The 16,845-nt window shown below is 50.2% G+C and overlaps 1 protein-coding gene across 1 annotated transcript; it reads right to left on the bottom strand.

Annotated features, from left to right (window-relative positions):
* Nucleotides 1-60: 60 nt before the first annotated feature.
* DCTN2 (dynactin subunit 2) lies at nucleotides 61-14,252 on the bottom strand. The gene is made up of 14 exons (XM_026500179.3): nucleotides 13,957-14,252; nucleotides 12,963-13,031; nucleotides 4,891-4,987; nucleotides 4,654-4,715; nucleotides 4,234-4,332; nucleotides 3,587-3,747; nucleotides 3,242-3,392; nucleotides 2,845-2,910; nucleotides 2,595-2,633; nucleotides 2,337-2,414; nucleotides 2,176-2,247; nucleotides 1,848-1,950; nucleotides 1,639-1,730; nucleotides 61-512 (listed from the first exon to the last, which is right to left on the bottom strand). The coding sequence occupies exons 1-14, from the start codon at nucleotides 13,990-13,992 to the stop codon at nucleotides 426-428; spliced, it is 1,212 nt and encodes a 403-aa protein (XP_026355964.1). The 5' UTR covers nucleotides 13,993-14,252; the 3' UTR covers nucleotides 61-425.
* Nucleotides 14,253-16,845: the final 2,593 nt, after the last annotated feature.

The following is a 16,845-nucleotide window of genomic DNA, read 5'->3' as shown; positions in this document are numbered from 1 at the left end:
TAGGCTGTGAAGGTCCGTCTCAGTGCTGCCTCTTCCCCAGGAAACACAGCAGGGGCCACACAGAGTACAACAGCATTTAATGGTCAGAAACAGTTGTACAGTATTACAGCCAGCCACGGGAGCTGTGCTGGAGGACAGGACCCAATCCTTCCCCACCCCAGGGAAAGCAGTACTGGACAGGAGCCGGCATGTGGTGGGCCCACGTCCCTCGGGCCTGAGGGGAGACCACCACCTAATGTCCCCCAGCTACCACTCTGTATTCCTCGGAGGAGGGGTGCAAACCCCACATGCAAGAAGAACCCCTTGCCCCCAGTATCAAATGGTATGGGGATGCGAGAGTTATAATTAAGGGGAAACCCTATGTAAGCTGTTAACAGAGTTCAAAGGGGTAGGGATTACCCCTGTTCTCCATCTCCTAAAGGTGCTCACTTTCCCAGCTGCTTCATCCGTTCATCAATGTTGGCCAAATTCCCCTCCACCGTGGACAGGTTCTCACGCATGGTTGTCTGCACCTAGAAAGTCAAAGAGATGTTTTACTCTTGTCAGGCCCAGGTGCTTACCTGGGTGAGTACCTGAAGAAATGCTCTAAGAGAAGACAAGAAATGGAAGCAAAGCTTATGGGCCCCAGAGCGGGCAGGTTATAGCAGCAGTTTTCAAAGTACCCTTGGAGTACAATGGACCTAGTGTAGGGACTGCCAAGCAGGCAGGACTCAACCAGAACCATTCGTTTGATCTGTTTTACATAATGAAGAACAGGTAAGATTTTACTGAAATGAGACTTTTATTGGCTGAAAAGTTTAGAACACTGCTCTAGAGGCAGAACATATTACACTTTATATATTTTCATTTATCTTGATGGTCCTGCGGTGTTGGTCTCTCAGGTATAATTCTGCCCGCAGCACTGAAAACAGTGCCTCCAAGAGAAACCGAGGACCATGTGCTGGGCACCGGTAAGAACGAAGGTGAAGCTCACTGCCCAGTGTCACAAAAGAAGTGGCAGAACTAGGTTGGAGCCTGTTGTTCATTTCAAAGTCCATATTCCTCCCAATGTGCTGTGCTCCGGATACAAGCACATCTTTGCTGAGCACCCAGGGAGGGGAAAGCTGGGCGGGGACTACAGAGGGACAGGGTAGGTGTTTCTTTTTTTTTTTTTTTTGTAAAGATTTTATTTATTTGACACACAGAGACAGCCAGCGAGAGAGGGAACACAAGCAGGGGGAGTGGGAGAGGAAGAAGCAGGCTCCCAGCGGAGGAGCCCAATGTGGGGCTCGATCCCAGAACGCCGGGATCACACCCTGAGCTGAAGGCAGACGCCCAACGACTGAGCCACCCAGGCGCCCCCAGGGTAGGTGTTCTAGGAAAAAGTGAGGTTCCCTGGACTCTAACAATTCACCCACAGTATTTCACCTAATCCATACAACCTTGAGGTAGACATAATTTTCCAGCTAATAAGATGGAGGTTCATGGGTTAAATAAGTTGCCAAAGGTCCCACAACCACTGAAAAACAGTGGAAATTCAAACTAAGCCCCTGCCACATCATGCTACTACCTGGGCCAAGGCAGAACCCACTGAGACAAAGCTGGGGGAACCTAGTTTGCTAGAGAAGGGAGGCAGCAGACCACTAAAGGGGCACATACCTGGGTCAAGAGGGTGGTGTTGTCCTTGAGGGAGCTGGCAATCATCTGCTGTGTGGTATCCAAGTGTGTCAGGAGCTGACCAAACTGCATGGCTGCAAAAGAAGGTTAAGAAAGGTATGGGTGAGGTTAGAATCCAAGACAAGAGGGAAGGAAACAAAAGTTGCCCGCTCTCCAATTCCTCTCAGCTCCCCTGGCGGCTGGCCTCCCACCTTGCTCATGCAGCTGCTTGATGGTGATAAGTCTCTGCACCAGCTCAGGAAGGGTAGAGGCGATGGGGCTCCAGCGCTGTATGGTTTCATAGAGCTGGTGCACCTGGGGGGACAGGACAGGGCCCGGGGCGATGGCCGAGCGAAGTACACGGTGACTGCTTCGCTAGGGTGGGGCAGGTGGGAAGCACTGCCCTATCTCAGCTGGTAAGAGCTCAGGAAGAAAGCACCTGGGATTCGATGCTCTCAGGCTTTGGTAAGACCACCAGAATGACTCGGAGAACACGAGGGAACAGGAAAGGGTATAAATGGGGGAAGGGCTCTTGCTGACCTTGCTTTGTGTATCTGCATCTTCTACAGAAGCTTTATGCTTGGCAATCTCATTCACCTTTCCCAGGACACTCTGAAAACACAGATTTGAAGGCTGACAGGGCCCCCAGGGCTTCCAAAGTCCCAAGCTACCTGTAATACATTTTGCCCTCCATTTAATACCTGTAGCCGAGCCTCCACTTGGTCCAAAACTGCAAGGTCCAGGGCGTTCACCTTTGCTTGCAACAGTTCTACAGTCTCCTGGGGGTGGGGGTTGGGACAAGCTTCACGAAGGGAAAAGGATCAGACAAGGAAGAGGCCACCCACTATGCCACCGGAAATAATTAATATATAGCTATGGACCCAAAAACAGTTCTCATAAGCAAACCCAACCTCAATATCCCCTCTGTAATCCAACACTCTGGCTCCTCTTATACTCACCATAAGACAGGCTCCCTGTAGACCTGCTGAAAGGGGATTCTGGAGGGGAAAAGGAGGAAAGAAGTCAGCGGTTCTTGTATCTCCACGTGATTACTACCTTCTCCCACCCTTTCTGGTTCTAGCTGGCAACCCGCTGGCTGGTCTCATAACTGAAGACCCTCCCACTCTTCCCAGGGTTCTGTGGAATGCTACGATGTTAGGCATGGGGGTGCAGGACCCCAGGGTCAGACTAAGTGGGGGAGCACCTGACCTGAGCATCCTGGTCACAGCGTACGCTTGCTTCCAGCTCTGTTAGGCGCTTCTCAAGTTCTGCCACCTAGAGCAAGGAAGGAAGGGAGATTCGCCATCCACCTGCCCGCTGCTGCAGTGAGCACTAAGACCCCGTTCTCTGCTTGTCTGCTTGCCATTGCCCTCCCTCCTCCTCCCCACTCTGCCAAGGGACTACTTTCTCTGGGACTCACCCCAATCACATTCTTAAAATCTTAACTGAAAGTAGATAGGTGAGGGCAACATAGAGAACGAGACATCAAGAGGAAGCAGAAGCATCCCCAGCACCCTCTCCTGAGATCTGATCCCTTGGAGGCAGGTAGGAAAGTCTTCAGGGCCACGTCACCCTAGCCCCCCAACCAACCTACGTACGTACTTACTTTGGCAGCTTGAGAGAATTTGTCCTGTTCAGGCCGAGAATGTAGTTCGTAAGTGACAAGGCTACTATCTACAGAAGTCCCGCTGGTGGTCTTTCCCCCGGAACCAGTTCCTTTGCTGTTTTTGGTTGCTTCCAGCTGCAGCAACAGGCGCCTGGGCCAGGAGACCAAGAAGTAATGTCATGACTTGAAGGATGTGGGCCAGCCCAGCCCCTCTCTCATTTCTGCCTCACACTCGGCATTAAGGAACAGCTAGGCTACCTCTCCCTTTAGCATCCTGGCCAGTACCTGGCTGAGTCTCCCTACGCCCCAGCTGGCAATGATTTCCCAACTAAGCAGGGCACCCACTTAGCCAGAGCTCCATCAGGGTCAGTAAGGTTGATGGCTGCATCCGGTCCCAGCAGCTTCTCCAGGTGGGAAGCGACCAGCTGCTGCTTCAGGGCTGCCAGCTGCTTAGCCAGTACCACGGGGGTCAGCTTCTCTTCAGCGGCTGACTCCTTCACCGTTGTCTGGTACGAAAAGAAGTAGACAATGAGGGGTGGCAAGGGTGAATCAAGACCAGAAAAAAGGTGGCGCCTGGGTGGCTCAGTCGGTTAAGCATCAGCCTTCGGCTCAGGTCATGGCCACAGGGTCCTGGGATCAAGCCCCGTGTCCAGCTCCCTCCTTGGCAGGCAGTCTGCTTCTTCCTCTGCCCTCTCCCCTGCTCATGCTCTCTCTAGTTCTCTCTCAAATAAATAAAATCTTAGAGGAACAGAACAAAACAAAATTTAAAAAACCGTAAAAAAAGATCAAGGCCCTTAAGAATGGCTGTGGCTGGAAGTTACTGGATGGTTCTTACCCACCTATAGCACTGAACGTAGACTGATTTCTATTCCTAAACCTAGGAGCCTCAGCTTCCTTACCCAGGAGCCTCAGGAACCTTTCTCCTCCTGCTGTGAGGCCCACCTCTGCTGTAGAGGTCAGAGCAGAAAGGGGAGAAGGCAGTTCACAGTTACCTTGATTTTCTCAACTTCAGTCGTCAGCTCTTGGACCTCATGCAATAGTCGCTGGTACTTTTGCTGGGGTGTCTCCTTCACTCCCAGACCCTCTCCAAGCTAGAGAGCAAGCACACACCGGGAAGTTACACCTCTTGGTACAGGGAGCCTCCTCAAGAATTTACCCAAACCCTGAGCCTAAGTTGCAAGGGTATCCTCTCCAACTAAGAATGCACGACACCCTGGTGCAGAAAAACTGCAGGGAGCTGGCGGCCTGGAGACTCCAGAGCAAACAGCAGGGGGCCTAAGCATCCTCGATTGCATGCTGCTGGGTTTCTCGGGACCCCCAAGGAGAGAAAAACTCAGAAGCCTCACTGGATCCCTTGATGTCCCTCCTACTAGGGTCCCTGCACCATTCCCATCAACACACACACAACAAACCATCTCATATTCTCCAGATTCATATCCTGTTCTCTTGGTTTTTCCAATACGATCTGAGAAATCTGCCAAGAAAAGAAGATGGAATTGAGGGCCTGATCTAGGCCCACAGCAGTCATGGTCTCAGGTGACTGTCAGGGCTACTATGAAAGAGCTCCATGAAGGACCCTTTCCCCAAAGCAAAAGTCACTACGGCCTGAGGACAGGCCTCCCCCCGTCCAGTTTCCAGCCCAGTCTCACCAAGTCCCTTTGTCCCCACTCTCTTGTCTTTGAACTTGTCATAGGCAGCGTTGGGATTGACAATGATGTGTTCCACACTGGTGCTCGTCAGCTCCTCCTGCAGGAATAGGTAGTTCAGGCCAGGGGCAGATTCATTCTCACCCTAGGCTTCCCTGACCCCACAAAATCCCCAAACCACTAGAGGAGACTGGGCCCTACGTTCCCAAAGGGCAAGAAGGGCAGCTCCACTCCCAAGCTGCTGACCCAGGCTCAACCTAGGAAACGGAAGCTTCCTGGTAAATTTGGAGTCTCAATTGTATAAATATTAACACCCTGATTCAAGGAACAGAGGTAGCATAACCTCCCCGCCCACTCTGTACATAAGCCTTCCCCTCTCCCCACCCCACCCACCGGGGCCCTCCCAGTTACCTGGCACACACCATGCACTCAGGGCAAGAAACCAACCTGACTTCTTTTAACCCCCCCCAAAAGTAAATTTCCTTGCCGCTAAGGAAGGACATTTCAAGCTAACCTCCCATCCTTGCTGGGGGGAAAGCGGAAGGGTGGCAGACAGTTCAGCAGCTAACTCTGCGGGTGAATATGCTGCTGAAGGGAAGAGGGCAGCTCTGAGATACAAAGGGAAGGCTGAGAGACGGCCTGACCAGCAGTCCTGTGCCAAGGCTGCCATGAGGCTGGGGAGTTCAGGGTATAGAGAGACAAGGCAAGAGATTACTGTGTTATTTTTTAAGGGACGTCTTAGAAGCAGTAAGAGTAAGCACTACCTGCTTGCCAAGAGGACCCCCGGGTAAGGGCCACGCCTACGTCCTGACATGGCAGCAGCCCAGCACCCACTTCTTCTCCCTGAGCCCTCCACTCTTCTCTCAAGCACTGAAGCTCTCCCATCAGCAGGGAACATGGGAAAGAAAGTGATAGCTGACCCTGGGAACGGTAGCGGAGTGGTTCGCTCCTTACTAGAGACTGACTGGCTGTTCAGATTCTGCCAACTACCCAAGACTGGGTGCTTCAGACCAACATCTCCTTCCCTTCTCAGCAGTCTGACAGCTCTCACTACACTCCCGAAGGAGGCAGACGGGGCCCAGGAGTCCTGTTCTGTTGGAGATGGCAGCTCCGCCTTCTCCAGGAGGCAGGCAACGTGCGTCTTCTTTCCTTTAACTAGAACAGGCGTTCTCTGCCCTGCTCGAGCACTTGCGTCGCTTACAAAACGTACATTTAAAACAGTTAATAAAAAAAAAAAAAAAAAGAGGAAAAGAGGCCTGGGTTCTCTTCTGCAGATTCTGATTTCATTATTGTGCGGGGGCAGGGCCGAAGAGTAGGCCAGCTGAAGAGCCGCCCAGCGGGTTCTCATGTGCAGCCAGGACTGGACAGAGAGGCTCTGCCTGTGTGGGGGTGTCCGGGGTGGCAGGGGACAGTCATGGAGAGGCATCAGGCAGAGCAGCAGACCGAAGCTCCAGCCTTCATCTCTGGTCTGCTATCAGAGAAGCAATCAGTGTGAGTGGCAGCTTTAAAAATGGGGGGGGGGGAGAGTAAGGAGAAAACATCAACTTTGACCTTTACCTCTTCTTCAGGGAAGTGCTGAGGAGAGAGGCAAGAGCTAAAGATCAAGGGAACACAAAAGGGCTCAACATCTTATATACAAGGGCGAAGGGACAACTGAGCCCCAAATTATTATCTCTTTAATTTTCTCTGAAATGTATGGCTAGAGCACCCACGGGCCAAATAACTGTGTGGTCTCTGGCCTCTACGAAGTGTTTGTCTGAGAAGGATTCCCGACCAGGAGAGACGACCACCTTCTCTTCAGTTCACAATCAAGAGTATGCCACTCCTCCCTGTGATTGCCCCAGTCAAGGCCAATGAAGGAGAAATCCATTTAAAAAAAAATCCTCTTAAAAAGACAAATGGGAAGCAGAGTCTATAGACCAAGGAAGGAAATTAATCATGGCTGCCATCTGTTAAGTCCTCATTACGGGCCAGACACTATGCTGATGAGAACCTACTTTCCTACATACTTTCCTAAATAGGGAAGGGGTTGGTTGAGTAGAAAAAGGCCAACGCACAGAATGTGGGCCTCACAGGTCCTGGACAGTGACAAGAACGAACAGTGCTTTCATCTCACTGTTCCCCCTTAGGACCACGTCCTGGGTCAGGAGAGCTGCCGGACGGTGGCATCCCCTCAGAGCCTCTCCAAGGACGTGGCCCCAGAGACTCAGATGGCCGGCACCCTCTGTCCTCCAGTGGCACCCACTCCACCAGTGCCTCAGAGATCTGGGGGCAGTGTCATGACAGTAATTCATAGATGGGAAAAGGCTATTGGTTGGGGGTGGGGCTGGATAGAGGGATTAAAGATTTAGCAGAGACAAAAGGACAGAGAAACAACTGCCCATCACAGCACACCCCATTAAAAAGCAGATGAAAGGTCAGGCTTCTTACCAGCTCCTTGTGGTTTTCCCCAGAGGTGAGAAAATCAAGAGTTAAAAGGAAAGGGAGTGGGGAAATGGGGGTGAGGGAGGGGAAAAAAAAGACAAAATTGTTATTAGCAAATTGTCACATGCACTATATGATAGCTTCAAACACACTGCACCACAGGGCCCAGGGGAGCCTAGCAAAATTTGGGGGCCAAGAAATTTCAGCTGGAGTCACTACATACCCCAACAGAAAGAAGAACTTGGAACCCTTTTCCTCTCTGGTGGTGAGAATGTCCTGTAGCTCTGCCATGAGAAGCAATGTAAGATCTGAGAACTAGTGAGACCGTTGCAAGCTAGTGGCATGGAAGAGGACAGTGGGAGCGGGGGGAGACAAGGCAGAATGTGAAGCAGAGGCTGTGGGGATTCTAAGGACATGTAGCTGACTGAGGGTCCAGAATTCTCAAGGCGGGGGCGGGGGGGGCTTCATGGTTCAAGTCTCGCTGTCTCTTGGTTTCTCTAGTCTTGAAGAATTAGACATCTGGATGGCGGAATCGGTCACAGTGAGGGTCCTGCATGGGTGGTTTGACAGGACTTTAGGTTGAGCAGAACAACATCTGTCAGGAGATGACGAGTTTCAGGAAACACAAAGTACCCGTTCTCACGCTCTACTGCCAGAGGAGAGGCAGGGCACGTCCCGCCCCTTGGCCAGTCCAGGGTGTCTGCATCTTGATTAGTTGGTGACGCGCCCGCAGCACCAAGGGAACCAGAGCAACTCTGCCGTGCTCTGCTAGCACGAAGAATCCAGAGGATACCAAGATCCACAGCTACCAGCCCATGTGCAGAAAATGTTTCCTCCACCCTCTGCTCACAAGATTCACAGAGGCTAGAGGGTAGACAAGGGAGAAAGGTGAGAGTACTCCAAAGAGGCCTTCTTTTAGTCCAGCCACAGAGATAAGGCTCTCGCTTCTAGGCAAGGTGGGTAAAGAATGGGTAAAGAACTGCCAGGAGGGGAAATCTAGCTGTATGCCCTGCCTCTCCAGGAGCTCTACTGATGGGCACGTAGAATCGTGGAGGGTTGAAGATGGGTATGTAAATATGAAAACACACAGTGGGACAGAGACAAGTGCTTCCTGCCCCAGAGATTTCAGCTAGACACACCTGAGCCTCAACCTCTCCCTCCCCTGTCTGATGCCAGGGTCCAGCTAAGCCAAGACTCCTGTTTCAGCTCAGGGTCAAGGCAGATCCAGACCCTGTGGTCTACACTGGGATGTCTCTGCACAGAGGGAATAGAAGCACTCACAGGTGCACACATGCAAACACACAAGGGGAGGCACACACACACTACCTTTCTCTTACTTGCCCCACCAAGCTAAAACCAGCTTGGGAGAAACTCAAGGAGAGAGAGAACAATGAGCTGTAAGTTCAAGTTCGAATCATGAGGAACAAGCAGAATGGGGGAGGATAGAAAATCAAAGAAAAGGAAAAGTGGTATATTCATTTGTAAACAGTATATACCACCTCCAGGTCTGTCCTTTGGGTGCACTGCGGGATGATGAGTTTTTAGGCATAATTCCTATAACCTAGAGTATTAACAGTCACCATGGAAACAGTCCATCCAGCCACCTTGATTGGAAAATTCTAAGTGCCCTGATCTCAGGTACCAGCTTACCTGGTACATGACTCCCAGTCCCTCTCACTAATGGAACCCCTGACTCCCCAGGGCCGTTTGGCTAAATGGCTGTGCCTCAGAGGGCAAGACCGGAGGTTCTAGATCAGACAGGGAAATAGGCCACTGCTGCTCTCTGAGCCTCTTCAGGCTCTTTGCCAACACTGCGGCCAGGGGGACTTCAGAATCACGATGACAAGGAAGTTGGAGAGCGCTGTAGAATAAAACCGTCCAGGGTGGGTCAACATAACGCTGACCACCCACCCATTTCTAAAGGAGGGGCACAGAAACAGAAAGACTCAGGAAAGCACAAATAACCCGAGTTATTACTTTAAAACTGCGTATAATACTCCTTTCCCAGCCCATTTACCTTCGTCTAAAGGCTTATTAGCACAGGGAACATTAAAATGAGTTTTCCCTAGGGATAATCTGCACACAGCTAAGAAGTGAGGACTGTGACTGTCCCCTTTGTTCTCCACCCTTGTCTAGAATGGCTAACAGTTACTTCTTTTCTCTTAACTTCATTTCGGTCTGAGAAAGCCAACCCCTCCTAACTCCAGCCCCTAAATGCCTCATATGCAAAAGCATTCCTAGCCTCCATGTTTCTATTCCATCCTCCATTGGACAGTTTTATTCTGCAGACCTCACAAGGGAAAGAGACAATGATTCATGGATTCATAGTGGTACTTCCAAACCTCGATTAATGATTTTTAAACACAAGGCCAGCAGGCCCCTTAGTGACCCAGCTCGGGACTCGACAGAATTTCAAATGATTAGCTACAAGAGGACAGTGACAGCATTGCATGCGAGACAGCAGATGAAAAAAAAAACATGCAGAGAAGAAGCATCGAATGGTCTTACTTGTGCAAACTAGTGTCCAGGCAAGGTGGTGAGGAGGGAGGATGGGGGAAGCATCAGGAAAAACTCAGGTAAGTTCAAGAGCGCCAACAGTCAATGAACACAATCAAGCAAACTCTATGATATCTCAAACTATAAGGAAGAGAACATACTGTTTCTCATCTCAGGCTGCGTGTCCAGCAGGACCTACCCTTTGGAGAACAGCCTCTGCCAGGGCCCTGTCGAACTGCGGCTAGGTCATTTTTTCCCCTTTCACATGGCACTGGAGATGGATAAGGCATCAAGGGAGAAACTATATCCTGTTTCTAGTGAGATTTTCTAAATTTACCCTTCTTGCTCCAGCAGTTCAAAAGCCAGGAGCAGAATGCCTCACAGACCCAAGGTAGACTGTGGGTCGAGCAGGGAGGAAATTCCAGTCGGGAATTAGCTTTCCTGACCAGACTTTTTAAGAAAAGTCTCCAAACAAGCCCATCATCCAAATCAACCTAGGAGTGTCTGAAATGCAGAAACGAGATTCTCCTCCATTGAAGAGGAAAGGGCTAGTCTGTGCAGTTGTCTGGCCCATTCATTTTAGAATATTTTCCTTTCTGCTAAAATTGTTTTAAAGGAAGAGTAGGAAAATCAGGATCATCCTTAGCAAAACAAACCTTTATACTACTTTCCTCCCCCATCCTCTCCACTATGGGAATTGCAATACTTTTATGTTTAAATTAAACTAGCAATTACAATCTTTAAGGGATATTAGAGGATATTATTTCCTTCAGCAGCTCAATTTTTTCCACGGTGGAGCAATCAGAGGAAGGAGGTTAAAAGACAGTGAGGGTCAACACTCTTTGATTATTCCTTTAAATAAAAATCTGGAGATTCCCCCAAAAGGTTCCATTAGAAGCTGGTCATATTGGTTGTCTTCAGGGAAGGGAACTGAGTGGTGGCAGGCAGGGGCAGGAAGAGACTTTTGTTCTATATGCATACATTATCTATTTTAAAAACGAATCAAATTAAAGTTGAGAATAATCTGGAGACTAAGGCAGAACATTGTTGCCAGGGGTTAAGAAGGTGACTGGAAATCTCACAGGTCAGCCACAGTACTGGTGATGTGCACTGTCATCGGTGCTAGGTCTTGGAAAGGCAGGTGAGAGACAGGCTGCTAGTGAGAATCCAGGCCTCAGAGACATGAGGTTTCTGGGCTAAGTACAACCCCCTTGTCTGCAAGTTGCACATTTACATCAATACAAAGAGCGGTAACAGAACCATTACTCAGCTGACTTCCCGAAGGCTGCCCTCCTAAGGCCCGCAGGGACACCCAGAGGCCGGAGACATTAGCTGACATCAGTAAACATCTCAGTGCCCTCCCCGCTCCTGAAGCAGCTGAAGGTCCCCCCACCCCACTCACTCCTGCCTAGTGATGAAGAGTCATTTAGCTGAGCCTTAGGTGATGGAGGCAACTCGACTCTTCTTATATTTATCATCCAGCTCCGATGCACGGCTACGCCGTCATCGTGGGCAATGTGCTGCAGGAAATGAACACTTCTGGTGTCCCTCCCTCTCAGTCGCCCCACTAGGTACGATTGAAATAGGCTGCTCAGGTTCAGCGGGGAGAAACAGCCGATCAGGGCTGCACATCCAGGTGCTTCCATGCCTGTCATCTTCTTCTTAAGAAACATCCCAGTACTTTCAAAAGGAAAACCACAATGTATTTTTTGTTTTGGAAAGGGGATTGCTGTGATACTGCCCATTTGTATCACAGTCAGTGACAAATGGACAAACGTCCATTTTATTATCTCACCATGAAGCCGTGATACTTCACAGGCAGAGGCCTAGGCCAGAGTTGAGCAGTCTCTGAAACGAGTCAGAGGACTGAGGTCCGCAGCTTGTACACTCCTGCTCTGTGAGGTCAAAGACAGCTTCCTAATAACACACATCTTGGAGTGACAGGTGCACACCCAGTCCCTTGAGCAATGACAACATCTGCGTTATCTCCAGATACTCAAGCTGGGGGACAGACTGACATGCCAGCAAGTACAGAAGCCACAAGGAACACACCACTGAGAGAGGAGACAGGGAAGGTGTTCCCACAAAGGAGGAACCACTTCCACAGGGCGGAAATCAAATAAGGAATAAGTGAGTACGCCAAGCCATACATTAGAAGCCAGCAGCCAGCATTCTCCAGGACTAACCAGCCCCACAGACACAGCCACAGAACTCACAGACACACACACGGAGCCCGCTTCATCACTGTGACCCTAGCCCAGCTCTCTTTGGGATAGAAACTAAAACACATCCAGTCAAAAATGCTAACAGATCTTTGTTCCCCGTTGGCACTTACACACAAGTTTTTACTATGTTGATTTCCATTCACTCCAAATTTTTAATCCATGTTTCCTATATGTATCCTAACTCAGCCATTAGTCTGGGGCATCCTTAGAGGCAAGGACATTTCTTCCTCTGCACTGCACAAAAACCAACACAGAATGAATACATTCAATAAACAGTGCTAAGTGGTTCCCCTCTTGGTTAAAATGTGTCCACAGCTAATTTCTTCCTCAGAGTTCTTCTTAGATCTGAACGTGCTAAGGGACTCTCCTTTACTCCTAGAAAATATTTATATTCTTCCTCAAATTCGTTTTGCTCTGACCAGATCCCTAATCTTTCTAAAATCTCCACATCATTTTCTCACCCCTTGCTCAATGGATACTGGGTATTCAGGAAAAAGACTATTCCTCTGTACTTCAAAATCTAGATCTTGGTAGGATACTAATGAGCATGTACCAGGTGAAATATTGTATGAAATCAAAGGCCTAGTTCCTAACCTCAAGTAGTTTATAAGTGCTCAGGCATCATGATTCATTACCATAGACTAGCTCCCAGGGGCCTACCTAAATCACTAGCCCCAAACTAAACTGTTTTGAGATATTTCAACTTTTATTTAAAAGACCCAAGGATCAGGTCTTATTAGTTGTGATTCCATCGACATGGCTCTCCTTCCTGGCACTGTTCACTGGTGGCTGTAAGCCTGCAACCTACGTACCTCCCAGGCTGGGTTGGCATACCCACTTATTGCTGTGGCTCGCCAGAAAAGGGAAAGGGTCTGCCTGGGGGAGAGAGGTCAGGGTCCATAAGAGTCCTGAAGCAGCACATAGTCTTACCGCATCGAACTCGGCTTGATCATCCTCAGGTAGGTCGCTGGTTTCATAAACATCTGGCTCGTTCCTGGCCTGCAGACAGAAGCAGTGAACACCCTACCTCATTACCCAGCATCCACCAATACCCCTGACCACTCCATTTGAATAAGCTAACTGAGAAGGCAGGCTGTGAGGCCAGGATTCTGTCCCTTCTCTTCCACCTGCCCAGTGAACTGTATGTCAGTTCCCATGTCTTAGAGGGGTGGAGATGACAGGGGGCACAACTGGGACCTCATGGTAAGCGGTTAGTGTGAGTGATAACAAAGATGTGACCCTGAATCTGAATGGGGGCGGGCTCTTGGCAATCATTATGTCCGAAGTAGGAGAGGGCTGTCTTCGAATCAGGCCCTGTACATCACTACCCTGGCACAAAGGTTGAGAGTGACTCAGGACCTTAGTACCCAAGGTCCTGTGACCCAACCCCCACCCCTGAGAATGCAGGCAGGGCAGCACAAAAGGAGGGTACAGGCCGGCATGTGCCGGGCGCGGGGCGGGGGAGTCTTTCCCAGAGGGCAGAGTTCTCTATCTGGCACTAGAAGGGTTCTGCCACGGTAACCTCTTCTTTGGCAAGGTGAAGGCCATCACCAAGTGGCCTAGTACGTGTGTTTGGGGTGGGGATGGTGGGGGGAGGGGCCTTATGGGGAGATTTGGGGAGACACGGGTGGTGCTGACACGGATGGTAGAAACACTCGGGCACAAATGGTAAGCGCCTAGAGACGATTTTTGGGCGGAGAAACCGGCGACTGCCGGAAAAGGGGCCTGGTAAGCCATTCCGCGGCCGGGCCAAGTCGGGTCGGAAGAGTCCGGAGGGTTCTGTGGCCCGTCGGGGAGCCGGCGGCTGGAGCCCTGGGGCGGAGGAGGGGCTGCAGGCGGGAGGGGTCACGGGTTAGTGTCTGTTGGGGGTCCTTAGTAGGTCGGGGGTGCGGTCCTGGGGAGCCGGGGTTGGCCCTGTACTCACAATGCCGGGAAGGTCGGCGTATTTAGGGTCCGCCATGGCGGCGGCGAGGCGGGGTTGGGGGACCGGGGCCTCGGTGGAGCCGGGGCCGGTGTTCGGCTAGGGGAGAGGCTGGGTCCGGGTCCCGGGCTAAGGCGGCGGCAAAGGGAGCGGCAGAGGAGGCGGAGGAGCAGCAAGTCTCGCGACAGGAATCGTACAAGAGAGAGAAGGGTAAGGCAAAAGTCGCGAGAACAGCCCGCTACCACACCCCTGGAGAGGCCAGGATTGGCGAGAATGCGGCCAGGGAATGAGGTAATGGCGGGGGGACGCCGCCTGGGATTGTGGGATGTGTAGTCTCGGCCCACTCGGGCTTGGACGGAGAACGACAATAACGCGCCTTGGGAGTTACGTCACACAACTTATTTTCTTTCTTTTTTACATCAAGTCTATGAAAAATATTTTATAATTCCTGTTTTTCAGATGAATACATTGGGCTTCCAGAAATTAAATGACTAGATAAAAATAATACATCCTGTCATGCTGTGGCACAGAAAGGACTTCAAAACCAATAATAGCAAGTAAAATTTAGTAAGGGCTTAGTCATGTTAGGAATGAAAACGTTAAGAAATCTTCTCGAGTTAGAGCCATCAATAAACTACAGGGCCCCTAGTTAAATTTGAATTTCAGATAAACAACTAATAGTTTTGTTTTGTTGGGTTTAAAAAAAATTTTTTTTTAGTGTAAGTATGCCCCATATATTTGGGACATACTAAGACGCCCATGCACACACAATTAGTTTTTTAATCTGAAATTCAAATTTAACGGGGCATCCTGTTTTTGTTTTTCAAATCTGGCAATCTTATTTCAAGCTCATAAATAGGTAAGTGGTGGCTGTATGTCTGTCAGAACACCCTCTGTGCTCTTAACCACCTCACTAATAGTTTTCAGACTTCTGAATTTCACAGTTCAATAAAATTAAAACAACAGCAACCCTGAGGCGCCTGGGTAGCTCAGTCCATAAAGCATGTGCCTTGCCTTCAGCTCGGGTCTTGATCCCAGGACCCTAGGATCTAGCCCCAGGTGGGGCTCCGTGCTCAGCGGGGAAACTGCTTCTCCCTCTGCCCCTCCCCCTGCTCATGCTCTTTTTTTTCTCTCTCTCTCAAATAAATAAAAACCTTTAAAAAAAATAAAACAACAGCAAACCTTTTCGAGGATGGACATAGTACTGCTGCTATCTTTTAATTTTGTCAACTAGTGCATTAGAAAAAGAAAGCCTACTGTTCACTATAGCCATCGTTTCTTACTAGAAAAGCAGGAAGGACATACTCTCAAGAATGAAAGACAGTCCTTTGAAACTTAATAAATCTACCTTTATGAAAAATTTGCCGCATTGTGTGTGGGTGGTTTTTGAGGGGGAGTGCACCCAGTAAACTTTTGTCCCTGACCCTCCATAGACAAGCTTTCTTCTTTTTCTTTTATTTTGTTTTTAAGACAAGCATTTTTTGAAACTCCATTAAAGCTGCCACCCTGGAGCCCCTGGGGGCCTGAGTTTGGGATGTTTTCCATAATTATGTTTCCTGAGCTTGCAGGATGCTGCAACACTTAGAAATAGTGCCAGACCAAGTGACTGGAGAGATGCTTGTGTTCCGGAGTTTGGAGCTCATTGTCATTCTATGCACACTCTCCTGGCTCCTCCCCAAACCTCTACCCCTTTTTCTACAGAGTCCTACTGCCTTCCGATCCAGTTACTTATGCTGGACCCGTTTTCCTTTATTTTCCTTAAGACTCAAGGTGGGTGAGAGGTACAGGCCTAATGTGGGGAAGCCCTCACCTGAGTTGTGAGTGGTTAGTTCTTCTCTGGCCAGGCCACCATTCTCTCACTCTTGCCTCATAGTGTCCAAGTGACCTTAGACAATTGCTAGGGAGAACCTCCATCCCCTCCTCCCTTCTCCCATCACCACGTTCCTTCCCCTTGGCCTAGAGCCTCAACTCCTGCAGTCCCAACTCTCTGTTGGCCAGCAGAAGCCTGTGACGTGGAGAAAAATCAATTTGGCCAGCTTCTAGGTGGTTCTGCCCAGGGGCTGCAGCAGGAGTCTGACCTGAGGGGAGGAAGGACAAAAAATCTCTAAGGCTTTTTTTTTTTTTTTTTGCTAGGGAAGGGGGAGAAACAAAGGAAGCCGTGAGAAAGGGGCTGGGGTGTTGGGACTCTGTCCAATAGTAACTTGGACAGGAAACACACTTACGTAGGCGCTGAGACCTGTCTGAAACCTAAATGCAGATGTCTGCCCTATTGGTTCTCTCTCAAAGCCCCTGCAGCCTTCCCTATCCCCATCACTACTCCTTCACTGTTTTCTGACTCCCTTTCTCTTGCAAAAGCTGCTCCTGCCCACCTGCATTCCAGCCCCAACCTATGAAGCAAAAATGAGAGTTTTATCTGTTTCTGAATTCTGATAGCCCCAAATCAGAGTTTGCCTTCCTTCACACTGGGGACCTGGTGTGTATACTGGGGAGAGAGTGCATCTTCGGACATAGAAGGGGGAGGGAATCGCCTCTCCCCTGACACTGCGGTCTGAAAAATGGAACCTGGACACCCACCCCCACAGGGGTACTGGCAGCCGCCCTTGAAAGTTGAGTGGGTTGGGAATCTGTGTGAGGGGGTTGGGGATGGGGAATGAGAAGTGTGCTCTCAATTTGCAGAGGATGGTGACAGGGGCGGGGCGGGGGTGGGGGAGGAGGATGTCCCGGAATAAAAGGGGTGGAAGCGCTGTCGACTCTCTTCCCTAGGACAGGCCCACCGCAGCCCCCTTATCCTTTCCAGAGGGGTGGAGCCCGAGGGAGGGGACAAGCAGGCCGAGGAGGTGGGGAGGTGGGATGCGGCGAGGGACTCGGGTGGGGAAGGGGTGAGGGCGAGGT

The sequence above is a fragment of the Ursus arctos genome, unplaced genomic scaffold, assembly GCF_023065955.2.
Source record: "Ursus arctos isolate Adak ecotype North America unplaced genomic scaffold, UrsArc2.0 scaffold_21, whole genome shotgun sequence".
Lineage (NCBI taxonomy): Eukaryota > Metazoa > Chordata > Mammalia > Carnivora > Ursidae > Ursus > Ursus arctos.
Note: the sequence above shows the minus strand (reverse complement) of the source record. Positions and strands in the feature narration are given on the sequence as shown.